Genomic DNA, 15,109 nt, shown 5'->3' on the forward strand with positions numbered 1-15,109 from the left:
TGGCTTGGTGTGGGGCATGAGAGCCAAGGTTTGTCAGCTCGCAGAGAGGCGCCTGACCCATGGACTAGCGGCTGTGGAAGCCAGTGGTTGCCCTTAGTTCCTGGATCCTGGGAGACTTCTGGAACCTGGGCCTGGGGCAGCCTAGGGGTGGAGGTGGTGGGTGACAGGGGTAGGGGTCTCTGCTTCTCTCTTTCAGTAAGAGGGAGAACCAAGAAAGGCACTGAAGCATGGTCTGCAGAGAAGGCACTTGTGCAATCACCAGGAGAATAGGGGCCTGAGTTGTCTTCATTTCTCCTAAAAACATGCATTCTCTCCCAGGACACCCTGGTGAGGGCATGAAGCACAGGGTATGTGTGTGCGTGTGTGTGCATGTGTGTGTGCGCGTGTGCATGTGTGTGTGCGTGTGTGCATGTGTGTGTGTTGCAGGGCTTTGCAGTGGACAGGATGTGGGAAGGCAGCTGCAGTTCCAAGCTGCGAGTCTTTCTCAGAGAATGGTTAAGATTCCCTGGACCACAGAAAGAGTGTTTTCATTTGCACCCATTTTTATTAGCATTTAAATCTGCATTATTTGTAGCAGGTAAACCTTAAGTTGTTTAACTATTTTTAGAAACATTTACACCAGTGGTCCCCAACCTTTTTGGCACCAGAGACCAGGTTTCTTGAAGACAACTCTTCCGTGGACCCGGGAGAAGGAGAAGGGATGATGCGGAGATGATTCAAGCCCATTACATTCATTGTGTGCTTTATTTCTATTATTATTTCACATATATTTCTATTATTATTTCATTCCATCTCTCCACTATCTTTGGGCTAACAGGCTGCGTTAGTTTCCTAGGGCTGTTTTACAGGACCACAGACTGGGCACCCTCAACAACAGAATCTTACTGTCTCGCAATCCTGGAGGCCATGAGTCCACCCTCAAGGTGTCAGCAGGGTGGGTCCCTCTGAGGCGGTGCAGGAAGGCTCTGTTCCAGGCCTGTCTCTTGGCGTGTGGGTGACCATCTTCTCCCTGTGACTCTTGGTTAAGGGTGACTCTGGTGAGGGCTCAGAAGAGGAGAGCCGGAGAGAATGTCGGTAGCATATGGAGGGGGTCAGGCCTGGTGTCTCATGCCTGGAATCTTAGCACTTTGGGAGGCCAAGACGGGAGGATCACTTGAGGATGAGACTTCAAGACCAACCTGACCAACATAGGGACACTCAGTCTCTTAAAAAAATAAAAACATGGAAGGAAAAAATCATCCAGATGAAGTCTCAGATGGCAATGAAGAAAATGTTATTGGAAACTGGAGGAAAGGTGACGCTTGTCATAAAGTGACAAAGAACTTGGCTGCATTGTGCTCCTAGTGTTTTCTGGAAGGCAGAGCTTGCGAGCGATGAACCTGAAATTTGACAGAAGAAATATCTAAGCAAAGTATTGAAGGAGTACCTTCATTCTCTTGAATGTTTCTAGGAAAATGAAAGAAAAGAGGAATGATTTAGAGACAGAACTTATAATCAAAAGGGAAGTAGAACTTAAAAATTTGGGAAATTTTTAGCCTTCTCAGCCTGTCCATATTGAGCAGATAAGAAAGTGTGTTTGGGAGAGAACAAGAGGGTGTGGGTCAGGAGGCCTGCATGGATCAGGGCTGTGCTCTTCACCAGGACAATGGAAGAGAGACCTTGAAGGCAGTTTGTAGATCGTTCAGGCTGCACTCTCACCAGAGGACCATGGTGCCAGAGCACCGATGGCCTCCCAAACTGCTGGGATTACAGGCATAAGCCACCACGCCTGGCCTATTTTTTGTATTTTTAGACAGAGTCTTGCCCTATCACCCAGGCTGGAGTGCAGTGGCCCTATCTCAGCTCACTGCAGTCTCTGCCTTCCAGGTTCAAGCAGTTCTCATGCCTCAGCCCCCTGAGTAGCTAGGAATACAGGGGCGTGCCACTGTATCTGGTTAATTTTTGTATTTTTAATAGAGATGGAGTTTCACTATGTTGGCTGGGTTGGTCTTGAATTCCTGGCCTCAAGAGATCCACCTACCTTGGCTCCCCGAAGTACTGGATTATACGTGTGGGGCACGGCACGTGGCCTAACTCTGCTGTTTGAGTGAAGCTCCCGTACCCTAGGTCATCAATGACTTCCCAGTTGCTGAATCCAGTTATCTTTACTGAGTTCATCCTTAATTTAACTTTCTTTTGCATTGAAGCTACTGACTGCAGCATTTTGAAACTCTGTTCCTTTTATTACTGTGATTCTACTTTACTTATTTTTCATCTTATCTCAGTCTGTGTCTTCTCAGACTTCCTCACGATGGATTGCTTATTTAAAAAACAAAAATTTAAACCTCCTGTGTAGTTAAAAAATTATATACCTTTGACATTTTTTAAACTTTTCAAATAGTTGTAAGAATAGTTCAGTGATCACCAGTTGTTACTATTTTGCCATATTTTGTTTGTCTGTGTGTCCCTCCCTTTCTACCTGTTCCCACATATATGTATATCTATGAATATTCATGTTTTTTAACTTTAATAAATTTTCTTCCTGTACAATTTGAGAGTTAACTGCAGATTTCACAGCACTTCACCCCTAATTTCTTCTATATATCTCCTAACAATAAGGGTTTTTTTTTTTTTTTTTTTTTGAGAAGGAGTCTCAGTCTGTCGCCCAGGCTGGAGTGCAGTGGCGCAATCTTGGCTCACTGCAACCTCCATCTCCTGGGTTCAAACAATTCTCCCGCCTCAGCCCCCCAAGTAGCTGGATTACAGGTGCCTGCTACCACGCCTGCCTAATTTTTGTAATTGTAGTAGAGATGGGGTTTTGTCATGTTGGCCAGGCTGGTCTCAAACTCCTGACCTCAGGTGATCTGCCCTCCTTGACCTCCCAAAGTGTTGGGATTACAGAGGTGAGCCTCCATTCCTGGCCTCTTTTTCCTTTTGTAATTAACAAGTGATCTATAGAATGATAGAAACATTGTGAATATTCTGTTGCATAATAATCTTTACTTAATGGTTTCATCTGGATTGCTTCTTGCCCAAATCAAATATTACTATAGTGATTATAAAATGGAGACTTTTCTACTTTTTCTGTATTTTTTCTATATTGTCATTCTTCTGTAAAGATTTTTTATACTCTTTTTTTTTTTTTTTTTTTTTGAGATGAAGTCTTGTTTGTCGCCAGGCTGGAGTGCAGTGGTGCGATCTCAGCTCACTGCAACTTCTGCCTTCCGGGTTCAAGCAATCCTCCTGTCTCAGACTCCAGAATAGCTGGGACTGCAGGCATGTGCCATGGCGCCCAGCTAATTTTTTGTATTTTTAGTAGAGACGAAGTTTCACCATGTTGGCCAGGATGGTCTCGATCTCTTGACCCAGTGATCAGGCCACCTCGGCCTCCCAAAGTGCTGGGATTACAGGCATGAGCCACTGTACCTGGCCCTATACTCCTTTTTTAATTTTTTTTTTTTTTTTTGAGTTGGAGGTTCACTCATCCAGGCTGGAGTGTAATGATACGGTCTTGGCTCACTGCAACCTCTGCCTCCCAGGTTTAAGCAATTCTCCTGCCTCAACCTCCTAAGTAGCTGAAATTACAGGTGTGTGCCACCACACCCGGCTGATTTTTGTATTTTTAGTAGAGATGGGATTTCACTATGTCAACCAGGCTGGTCTTGAACTCCTGACCTCATGATCTGCCCGCCTCAGCCTCCCAAAGTGCTGGGATTAGAGTGTGAGCCACTGTACCTTGCCCTTTTTTGTTTGTTTGTTTGTTTTGAGACAAGGTCTTCCTCTGCTGCCCAGGCTTGAGTGCAGTGGCGTGATCATGGCTCATCACAGCATTGGACCCCAGGCTGCCTCAGTTCACTGCAACCTCTGCCTCCTGGGTTTCAGTGATTCTCATGCCTCAGCCTCTGGAGTAACTGGGAGGACAGGTGTGCACCACCAAACCTGGATGATTCTTGTATTTTTAGTAGAGATGAGTAGAGATGAGGTTTCACCATGTTGGGCAGGCTGGTCTCAAACTCCTGGCCAACATGGTGATCCACCTGCCTTGGCTTCCCAAAGTGCTTCGTATTGTTAGCCCTAATTCTAGCCCAATTCCATAGCATTCGTCTTCTTTATTTTATTTTATTTTTTTTAATTTTTGAGACGGAGTCTCCATCTGTCCCCCAAGCTGGAGTGCAGTGGTGCGATCTCGGATCACTGCAGCCTCCACCTCCCGGGTTCAAGCAAGTCTCTCCCTCCGCCTCCTGAGGAGCTGGGATTACAGGTGCCTGCCACCATGCCCAGCTAATTTTTGTATTTTTAGTAGACATGGAGTTTCATCATCTTGGCCAGGCTGGTCTTGAACTTCTCACCTTGTGATCCACCTGCCTCGGCCTCCCAAAGTGCTGGGATTACAGGCGTGAATCACTGTACCGGCCACATTCTTCTTTCAGTTCATATTTAGATCTCCTTTTATTCTGCAGTGAGAACTCCAGTAACAATATAAATGAATGCCCTCATTTGTTCAGTTGTACAGTATATGCATAATGAAAATTTTAATACCAATAGTATTTCCCGCTACAAACCTACTAAGTTTGATTTAATATTTCTTTGCAATTTCTTGTGTGCTTACACATAGGCCACTAAGGGCGTGCAGTCTAAAATTACTTAAGCATCTTTTTCTTGCCAGGCACAGTGGCTCACACCTGTAATCCCAGCACTTTGGGAGGCCAAGGCGGGTGGATCATGAGGTCAAGAGTTCGAAACCAGCCTGGCCAACATGGTGAAACCCCGTCTCTACTAAATACACAAAAATTAGCCAGGTGCGGTGGTGGGCACCTGTAGTCCCAGCTACTTGGGAGGCTGAGGCAGGAGAATCACTTGAACCTGGGAGGCGGGGGTTGCAGTGAGCCAAGACCACGCCACTGCACTCTAGCCTGGGTGACAGAGTGAGACTTCATCTAAAAAAATATATATCTTTTTCTCTTATGTATTTTTTCTCTTTTTCTTTCTGTGGTAAAGCTATTGGTGTAATAGTCAATTAAACTGATGTATTCCTACTGTATTTAGTTGTACTTCCCACCCTTCATCTTTGTTGATTTTATTTTATTTTTGGAATATATTAAACATTAATATGGTTCAAAAAGAAAAATCTACATTTTATAATTGCAGTAATATTTGATTTAGGAAAGAAAAAAGTGGATGATAAAATATTTTACCCAGAAGTCATACTCAAAAGTCTTATTTCTTGTCTTTCCCTTCCATTATCATTAGCTTTTAGTTTATCTTAGTTGTCTTCATTTTTGCAGGTATAAGCAGATACATATTATATATATATATTATATATTTTCTTTTCCCCTTTCTTGTACAAAAGATAGTGTAGTATCCATGTTGTTGTACTTTTAAATATTCTTTTGCATCTTGTTTTTATAGAGATGTTTCTGATTTTTATAGCTTTGTTACATGTTGTGTAGATTCCATAGGTTTTCAGCCAATATCCTGTGTCTGAGTATTTAGGCTGTTTCCAGTGTTTCACTTTCACAGATAATGTTGCAACCAATAACCTGTGTATTTGCTTTCCATGTTGCTTATGGAGATGTACCATTAGGGGAACTTCCTGGAACTGACACCTGGCATGTCTAAAACAGGGCATCGTCCTCCCAAAACTTTTTCACTTTCATTTGCCGATGTTGAATGGCACCATTATCTATCTTATTACTTACGCAGAAATAAAGGGATCATCATTTCCCCTCATATGTAGTTTGTTGGCAAATGCAAATTATGTATTCTTAGCCTTTCATCTTTTTCTACCTTCATTTTCTTACAGATCTTCTTAGTTGGTTTATTATACTAGTCTCCTAACTAGTCTCATTTCTTTCCTAATACTCCCTACTGCTACTAGATGTGTCTTTTGTAAAGCCAAAGGTTTGTTCATTTCACCCAGACCTTCCTTTGCCCAGACCTTCCATTTCCTGGCCTCTACCTACTTCTCTAGCCTAATCTCTAACTACTTCTAACCATACTGAACTACTTGCATATTCCCCAGACATATCCTGTTCTATCAATCCTCTTTTGCACTGGAATGCCTCTTTTTTACCTTCTACATTTCTTTCTTTCTTTGTTTCTTTGTTTCTTTCTTTCTTTCTTTCTTTCTTTCTTTTTTTACCATTTGTGTGGACAATGGAGTCATGCTTGCTACCAGGCAGATCTTGAACTCCTGGGCTCAGGCGATCCTCCTGCCTCTGCCCACCTAAGTGCTGGGATTACAGACATGAGCCACCGCATCCAGGCCACATTTCATTTTAATAAGTTTCAAGCAAGACTTTTTGCTAGGTCAGATGTAGTTCCCCTGTTTACCCTTACTATCCTGCGCTTACCTACATTGACTTGTCTTTTTTCCCCTGAGGCTTTGGGCTCCTATGGACTTTTGGGCTCCTATGGACAGGGCATTCCTTCTGTTCTGCTTTCTTGGCACAGCCTGGAGCATAGCAGACACTCAATAGTTTGTGAATATATGAATAAACTTGATCTGATTACAGATTTCTTTTTTTAAAAATCTCTTTAGGTATTCATTTACATGTTCACTGCAAAAAATCCAAACTGCTCAGAGGCATCTATAAAATGAACGTTTTCCATTACCCCATCTCACTCTCTAGTGGGAACTATGGTTAATAGTTCAATATTGGCAAGAAAATCACAAAATAGATTTTCCAGTTACTATAGAATAAAAGTATTCACTATTTTGTTCTTATAGATTATCTCTTTTACTTTAGGCAATGATAGTAAGAAATGCCAAAGACAGAGCTCTCACAAAAACAGAATGGAATATTCTGGAGGAAGTAAAGTGAATTTAATATATGCCTTTGAGACTGGTGGAAAACTCTATCTCATCCTTGAGTATCTCAGTGGTCAGTACACAGAGTTTGGTGTAATTATTTGCATTGACTCCAGAAACTGGGTCAAAATGTTATTTTTCAATGGAAAAATACTTTTTCCCATTATGAGCAAATAGTGCTTAAAATTGATGAGTACACTGAAGGTCAAAATTCAGATGTGACCACATGTTTCTATTGGCAGACAAATATGGAGGAAACTTAAGATTTTTTCTCTCATCTGTAAAATTTTATTTTAATTCCTTTATAATCATTCACTTAACAGAAAAACAAATACCTAAGTGATGCAGAGCCATCAAATTGTACTGGGGTAAGATACTGTAATTTAAATCATTGGGAGGATTATTTAACATACTGACTATTTTTGGAATTGGATCTTTAAACGAGACTTTTTAGTTTAATGTAGCCTTAGTGATGGGGTATATAGCTTACAATGGAGATCCTCCACATTTCCCAGGGCCTACCACCTCGTAGGAACTTGTTACTTCCATATCATTTCTAGATCACAGGTATCTATTTCTTTTTTCCTTTCTTTTTTTTTTTTTTTTTTTTTTTTTTGAGATGGAGTTTTGCTCTTGTCGCACAAGCTGGAGTGCAATGGTGTGATCTTGGCTCACTGCAACCTCTGCCTCCCAGGTTCAAGCGATTCTTCTGCCTTAGCCTCCCATTTAGCTGGGACTACAGGTATGCGCCACCACACCGGGGTATTGTTTTGTATTTTTAGTAGAGCTGGGCTTTCACCGTGTTGGCCAGGCTGGTCTTGAACTCCTGACCCTGATCAGGTGATCTGCCCGCCTTGGCCTTCCAAAGTGCTGGTATGACAGGTGTGAGCCACTGTGCCTGCCTGGAAAAACTTTATTTTGACATAATTTCATACTTAAACAGTTTCAAGAGTAGTATAAAGAATTTCTATGCCAGGCTCAGTGGCTCGTGCCTATCAGCACTTTAGGAGACCAAGGTGGGTGGATCATGAGGTCAGGAGTTTGAGACCAGTCTGGCCAACATAGTGAAACCCCGTCTCTACTAAAAATAGAAAAATTAGCCGAGCATGGTGGTGTGCTCCTGTAATCCCAGCTACTCGGGAGTCCTTATTTTATAAATGGAGAAACTGAAGCATAAAATCACATAGCTCACTTATTATCACACAACAAGTTAATGGTGGAAACACAGGCTTCCTTCCAGGACACTGCTACTTCCTCTGTCCTGTTGCTTAAAAACTGCACTGCTGCCGGGCACAGTGGTGCGTGCCTGTAGCCCAAGCTACTGAGGAGGCTGAGGCGGGAGGATCATTGGAGCTAAGGATTATTAATAGAATCTAGCCTTGACAACATAGCGAGACCCTGTCTCTAAAACAAAATAAAGGTCTTTAGCAGTTAGCCTATTTCACAGCATACATTTCTGATCTCCATGCATAACTAATTCAGGAAATAGATGATATTGTTATTTAAAATTTGTTTCTTATATGCTAATATTTTTCACTCCCTGCTAATATTTTTCACTTGTCTTCTACTCTTAGCCCCCATTCACTGGGGAGAATAGAAAGAAAACAACTGACAGCATCCTCAAATGTAAACTCAATTTGCCTCCCTACCTCACACAAGAAGCCAGAGATCTGCTTAAAAAGGTAAGGTTCTTAAATGGTCACCGACACTATAAGATTCAATGACTAGGATTTAACTAGATAGAATTTAATGTATATTTTGAATAATACATATTGAACAAAAAAAGTCTTCAGTTTTTGAAGGCGAAGTACAGATTTCTCTAATGACTTTCTTTTCATATTGTTTTTTATAATTTTTTTTTTTTTTTTTGTGACAGAGTCTTGCTCTGTCACCCAGGCTGGAGTGCAGTGGCGCGATCTTGGCTCACTGCAACCTCAGCCCCCCAGGTTCAAGCAATTCTCCTGCCTCAGCCTCTCGAGTAGCCGGGAATACAGGCGCCTGCCAGCACGCCTGGCTAATTTTTGTATTTTTAATAGAGACAGGGTTCCACCATGTTGGTCAGGCTGGTCTGGAATTCCTGACCACAGGTGATCCACCTGCCTTGGCCTCCCAAAGTGCTGGGATTACAGACCCTTAAGCAATTATTCAGTAGTAATTAGTAAACTATATTTTCTTTTCTTTCTGAGATGGAGTCTTGCCCTGTCATCCAGGCTGGAGAGGCTGGAGTGCAATGGCATGATCTTGGCTCACTGCAACCTCCGCCTCCCAGGTTCCAGTGATTGTCCTGCCTCAGTCTCCCTAGTAACTGGGATTACAGGTGTGCACCACCATGCCGGGCTAATTTTTGTATTTTTAGTAGAGAAGGGGTTTCACCATGTTGGCCAGGCTGGTCTCGAACTCCCAACCTCAGGTGAACCACCTGCCTCAGCCTCCCAAAGTGCTGGGATTACAGGCATGAGCCACCATGCCTGGCCAATAAACTATATTTTCTCAAGGCAAAGTAGACAAGCAAAGTCTAAAAAGGAAAAAAATCAGTTTGACTAAAGTTTTTTATCCAGGCTTTTTTTTTCCTCTTTCAAGCTGCTTTTCGTCTGGGAGCTGGTCCTGGGGACGCTGGACAAGTTCAAGTAGGGATTGGCATGTTTGGTGTTTTGTGGGGAAGATAGTGCTAGTTTTATGTATTTCTCAGGGTTATATGTAGTTGCTTATAAGTTTAGCTTATTTTGTGACTTGTAACTTCAAAAAGGTGATTAATTTCTCAATCCAGCAAAGTCTATTCCCCTCAACTTTTCTTTCTGCTTTTTTTTCCCCTAGGCTCATCCATTCTTTAGACAGATTAACTGGGAAGAACTTCTGGCTGGAAAGGTGGAGCCCCCCCTTTAAACCTCTGTTGGTAAGTATACATGAAAGCATATAATTGGGTGCAGGGGCTCATGCCTGTAATCCCAAAACTTTAAAGGGCCGAGGTGAGAGGATTGTTTGAAGCCAGGAGTTCAAGACCAGCATGGGCAATATAACAAGACTCCATCTCTACAAAACATTTAAAAGTTAGCTGGGCCGGGCGCGGTGGCTCAGGCCTGTAATCCCAGCACTTTGGGAGGCCCAGGCGGGCGGATCACGAGATCAGGAGATCGAGACCATCCTGGCAAACACTGTGAAACCCAGTCTCTATTAAAAATACAAAAAATTAGCCGGGTGTGGTGGCGGTGCCTGTAGTCCCAGCTACTCAGGAGACTGAGGCAGGAGAATGGCGCGAACCCGGGAGGCGGAGCTTGCAGTGAGCGGAGATTGCGCGGCTGCACTCCAGCCTGGGCGACAGAGCGAGACTCCATCTCAAAAAAAAAAAAAAGTTAGCTGGGTGTGGTGGCATGTGCCTGTGAGTCCCAGCTACCTGAGAGGCTGAGGCAGGAGGATCGCTTGAGACTCTTTTAGAATAAGAAAAATCGCGGCCAGGCGCGGTGGCTCACGCCTGTAATCCCGGCACTTTGGGAGGCCGAGGCGGGCGGATCACGAGGTCAGGAGATGGAGACCATTCTGGCTAACACGGTGAAACCCCGAATCTACTAAAAATACAAAAAATTAGCCGGGCGAGGTGGCGGGCGCCTGTAGTCCCAGCTACTCGGGAGACTGAGGCAGGAGAATGGCGCGAACCCGGGAGGCGGAGCTTGCAGTGAGCGGAGATCTGGCCACTGCATTCCAGCCTGGGCGACAGAGTGAGACTCTGTCTCAAAAAAAAAAAAAAAGAAAGAAAAATCTCAGAGCAGACAGAAACATTTTTATTTCTTTGGTTTATCCTCTCTTCAGCAGATAAACATAAAAATTTGTTTTTATGTTTTATTTATTTTATTTTATTTTGAGACAAGGTCTCACTCTGTCACCCAGGAACCCAGCATGGAGTGCAGTAGCACGATCATAGTTCAACGCAGCCTTGACCTCCCCAGAATCAAGTGATTCTCTCACCTCAGCTTCCGGAATAGCTGCGACTACAGACACGTGTCACCATGCCTGGCTAAGTTTTTGCAGAAACAGGGTTTCACCATGTCACCCAGGCTGATCTCGAACTCCTGGGCTCAAGTGATCCACCCACCTCAGCCTCTCAAAGTGCTGGAATTACAGGTGTGAGCTTCTGCACCCAGCCAAGCATCTTTTTTTTTTTGAGACGGAGTCTCGCTCTGCCGCCCAGGCTGGAGTGCAGTGGCCGGATCTCAGCTCACTGCAAGCTCCGCCTCCCAGGTTCACGCCATTCTCCTGCCTCAGCCTCCCGAGTAGCTAGAATTACAGGCGCCCACCACCACGCCTGGCTAATATTTTGTATTTTTAGTAGAGATGGGGTTTCACTATATTGGCCAGGCTGGTCTTGAACTCCTGACCTTGTGATCTGCCAGCCTCAACCTCCCAAAGTGCTGGGATTACAGGCATGAGCCACCATGTCCAGTTGTTATATTAATTGCTATATTCACATTTTTAATAGGAATAACTGTATACTAAAATCTATTTGAGTACATGTTTAAGATTTGAAGATGTAATTTGACTCAGTACTTCCACCTGCATTTTTTTCTTCATTCTGTGCCTGCTAAGACTATTCTAATACTTCATTGTAGTTAACCCCTGCGAAAAGAGCTCCCAGAGCTTACGGTGCATTTGATTGATGTCATATGGACTATTTATTATTTTCTAAATTATTTTGTTTGTATAAAGCAATCTGAAGAGGATGTGAGTCAGTTTGATTCCAAGTCTACACATCAGACACCTGTCGACAGCCCAGATGACTCAACTCTCAGTGAAAGTGCCAGTCAGGTCATTCTGGTAAGTGAAAGAATTTCCATGTAGTCATGGGAAATTGTAAGTATGAGGATGGGCTCTTGGATAAGAAAATTCAGTTTGCTTGCTTTGCAGTTTATGCAAGTAACCTGGCCCACTATTTTTTTTAATAAACCATGCTTTTATAACTTATTGATACCTACAGAATTGATTTTCATAAGGCAACATTTTATTTTAGCAATCAGAGCAGGAAGGTACCATTCTTTGGAGAGTATGATTCCCTTTTTTGGTTGGGCCACAGACTTAAAATGACGTCTGGCTTAGCGTCTCAACCAAAAATTAGTCATAGCAGTGGGAGAGAAAAACCTCACTAATTACATGTATTTTATTCCTGAAACAGCTCTAGATTTTTGGTACTTCCTTTTTTGAGACGGGGTCTCACCTTGTAGCCCAGGCTGTGGGTAGGGTGTAGTGGTGTGATCACAGTTCACTGCATCCTTGACCTCCCAGGCTCAAGTGACCCAACCATTTCAGCCTCGTGAGTACCTGGACTACAGGTGTGTACCACATCCAGCTAAGTTTTCATTATTTTGTAGAGACGGAGTCTCACTATTTTACTCCTGGACTCAAGCTATCTTCCCGCCTCGGCTTCCCAAAGTGCCAAAATTATAGGGATGAGCCATCATTCCTGGCCCTATTTTTCGTGCTCTTAACATAAGCAGGGGAATTTTTTTTTTTTTTTTGAGACGGAGTCTCGCTCTGTCACCAGGCTGGAGTGCAGTGGCGCGATCTCAGCTCACTGCAACCTCCGCCTCCTGGGTTCAAGTGATTCTCCTGCCTCAGCCTCCTGAGTAGTTGGGACTACAGGCACGCGCCATCACGCCTAGTTAATTTTTGCATTTTTAGTAGAGACAGGGTTTCACCGTGTTGGCCAGGATGGTCTCGATTTCTTGACTTCGTGATCCTCCCACCTTGGCCTCCCAAAGTGCTGGGATTACAGGCATAAGCCACCGCGCCCTGCCTATAGATTATTGTCTTTTAAGCTTCTAGGTTTGGGGCAGTTGGTTTCATAACAAGATTAATTGATAGCCTAATGACCAAGTATATGGGGCAGGTAAGAGGAATAGTCTAAGACAAATCTTCATTTTTCAGCATGGATAGATGGGTGAGTCAATATTGGGACGCTGTACTAGAATAAGTAAATCGGTGGCATTACCAGAGGAATAGGGAATTTTTTTGAAAGACCAAGTTTGGACAGACATCAATAATTTGGGCTTGGAAATACTGAGTCTTAGGGGTTCCTGGGAAACATACAGGTGAAGATATCCAGTTGGCAATTTGATATAAGGATCTGGAGATAGAAGATTTGAAGTAAAAACTGTGGCTTTGAATAACATTGCCCGTTTCTCATTCATGTGTTTGTTTTCAGAGCCTTTTTTTGTAGATTCTTTGTAGACAGTGTTGTCTACAAATAGAAACAGCTTCTTCCTTTCTGATGCCTATGCCTTCTATTTCTTGCTTTATTGTATTAACTGTAACTGCCAATATGATGTTATTAATACATTAAATGGGAATGGTGACAGTAGACATGTGTGCCGTGCTCCTGATTTTAAGGGGAATACATTTAGCCTTTTACCGTTAAGTATGTCAGTTCATTTGTTTGTTTCCTTTTTTTTTTTTTTTTTTTGGTGAGTCGGAGTCTCACTCTGTCGTCCAGGCTGGAGTGCAGTGGTGCCATCTCAGCTCACAGCAACCTTTGCAACCTTCGTCCCCAGGGTTCTAGCAATTCTCCTGCCTCAGCCTCCCAAGTAGCTGGGATTACAGGCAGCTGCCACCACACCCTGCTAATTTTTTTGTATTTTTAGTAGAGACGGGTTTCTCCATGTTGGCCAGGCTGGTCTCGAACTCCTGACCTCAGGTGATCCACCCACCTTGGCCTCCCAAAGTGCTGGGATTACAGGCGTGAGCCACTGCGCCTGGGCTGTTTCTTCTTTTTGAGATGAATTCTCACTCTGTCGCCCAGGCTAGAGTGCATTGGTGTGATCTCGGCTCACTGCAATTTCCACATCCCAGTTTCAAGCGATTCTCCTGCCTCAGCCTCCCCAGTAGCTGGGATTACAGGTGTCTGCAAGCACACCTGGCTAATTTTGTATTTTTAGTAGAGATGGGGTTTCACCATATTGGCCAGGCTGGTCTTGAACTCCTGAGCTCAGGTGATCCACCCACCTTGGCCTCCCAGGCATCAGCCACCATACCTCTGGCCTGGACAATTTCTCTTGATCCATCTTCACTAACTCTTTGCTCTATTGGTAATCTTTATCCTATTATTGATACCATCTAGTGAAATATTTTATTTTGGATATATTTTATCAGTTTACATTCTGTTTACATTGAGTTTACATTACAGTTTATATTCTGTTTGGTTCTTTTTCATAGTTTTTTCTTCTGTTGAGAACTTGTATCTTAACACTTACTGCAGGTATGCTCACTTTTACTTATAGAGCATGATGATAATAGCTGTCTTAAAGTCTGGTAATTCCGTCATCTTGGCATTGGTATCTGTTGATTATCTTTTTAGCTTGAGAATGGTCACTTTTTCATGACTCTTTGTATATTGAATAATACCAGTTTGTATGCTGAACAGTTGGAATATTCCATTGTGACTCTCTGGTTCTATTAAAATCCTCCAGAGAATGCTGATTTTCGTTGTTTTCAGCATTCAGTCATCCTGCTTGGATTCAGACTGCAAGGTCTGTCTTGCCTTTTTTTCTCCCTGTGGATTCCAATGTCAAGACAGTTTTCAAAGCCCGTCCTGTGCTGCTGTAGATCATCCTACGTCTATCTGTGCCCTTTGGGGGTTAGACGTGGACTTCTGCCTTATGTTATTGTTCAGTTTTCGAGGCTTTTGCTGTGCTGCTTTGGGGTATTCTGTGTGTATGCACCTCAGGAATCAGCCCTGGACAGATGCTTGTTCGTGCACAGAAGTAGGAGAACGCTTCTCTAGGTCTCCTCTCTGGGATTCTTCTCAACTTCCTGCCTGCCCTAGAGCCAGAATGATGGGGCTTCTCAAGGAGGGTTAGTTGCCCATGCCACTGCCACAGCAAGAGAGAGAGGGAAAAAATGGACATTTCTCCCTTCCAGCTCTGAGACCCAGGGACTCACTTTCTGAGTTCCTCGATCTACACAGACAGGACTTCTCTGGGAGTTTTAGCTGTCTACACTGCACTGCCACAGCTCACTGTGTGCCTATCCTCAGATCACACACACACACACACACACACACACACACACACACACGCACACATGGTAACTCACTCCCATGTGGGCTCCTTTCTCCAAGTTTGACTCTGCATTTGTTTACTTTTCAGAGTGCACAGGTAGTTGCTTTTTGTGTTTATTCCAGAGTGTTTAGTTATAACCAGCAACAGAAATAAGCTATGGTGGACTACTCCATCTTGACTGGCACTAGAGTCTTAAAATGTTAATACTTCTTTTCTTTGTTTGTTTTTTTCTTTCTTTTTTTTTTTTTTTTTTTTTTTTTTTTTTTTTTTTTTTTTC

General features: G+C 43.2%; 1 protein-coding gene across 1 annotated transcript in view; it reads left to right on the plus strand.

The window, feature by feature from the left end:
• Window positions 1-6,775: 6,775 nt before the first annotated feature.
• LOC112609248 (HEAT repeat-containing protein 6-like) overlaps window positions 6,776-15,109 on the plus strand; it is a 192,266-nt gene continuing 183,932 nt past the window's right edge. Inside the window, 5 exon segments of the mRNA XM_025361774.1 lie at window positions 6,776-6,883; window positions 8,365-8,472; window positions 9,371-9,417; window positions 9,605-9,683; window positions 11,489-11,596. Coding sequence (XP_025217559.1) covers window positions 6,776-6,883; window positions 8,365-8,472; window positions 9,371-9,417; window positions 9,605-9,683; window positions 11,489-11,596 — 450 coding nt within the window.

The sequence above is a fragment of the Theropithecus gelada genome, chromosome 16 (genome assembly GCF_003255815.1).
Source record: "Theropithecus gelada isolate Dixy chromosome 16, Tgel_1.0, whole genome shotgun sequence".
In the NCBI taxonomy this organism is placed as follows: Eukaryota; Metazoa; Chordata; class Mammalia; order Primates; family Cercopithecidae; genus Theropithecus; species Theropithecus gelada.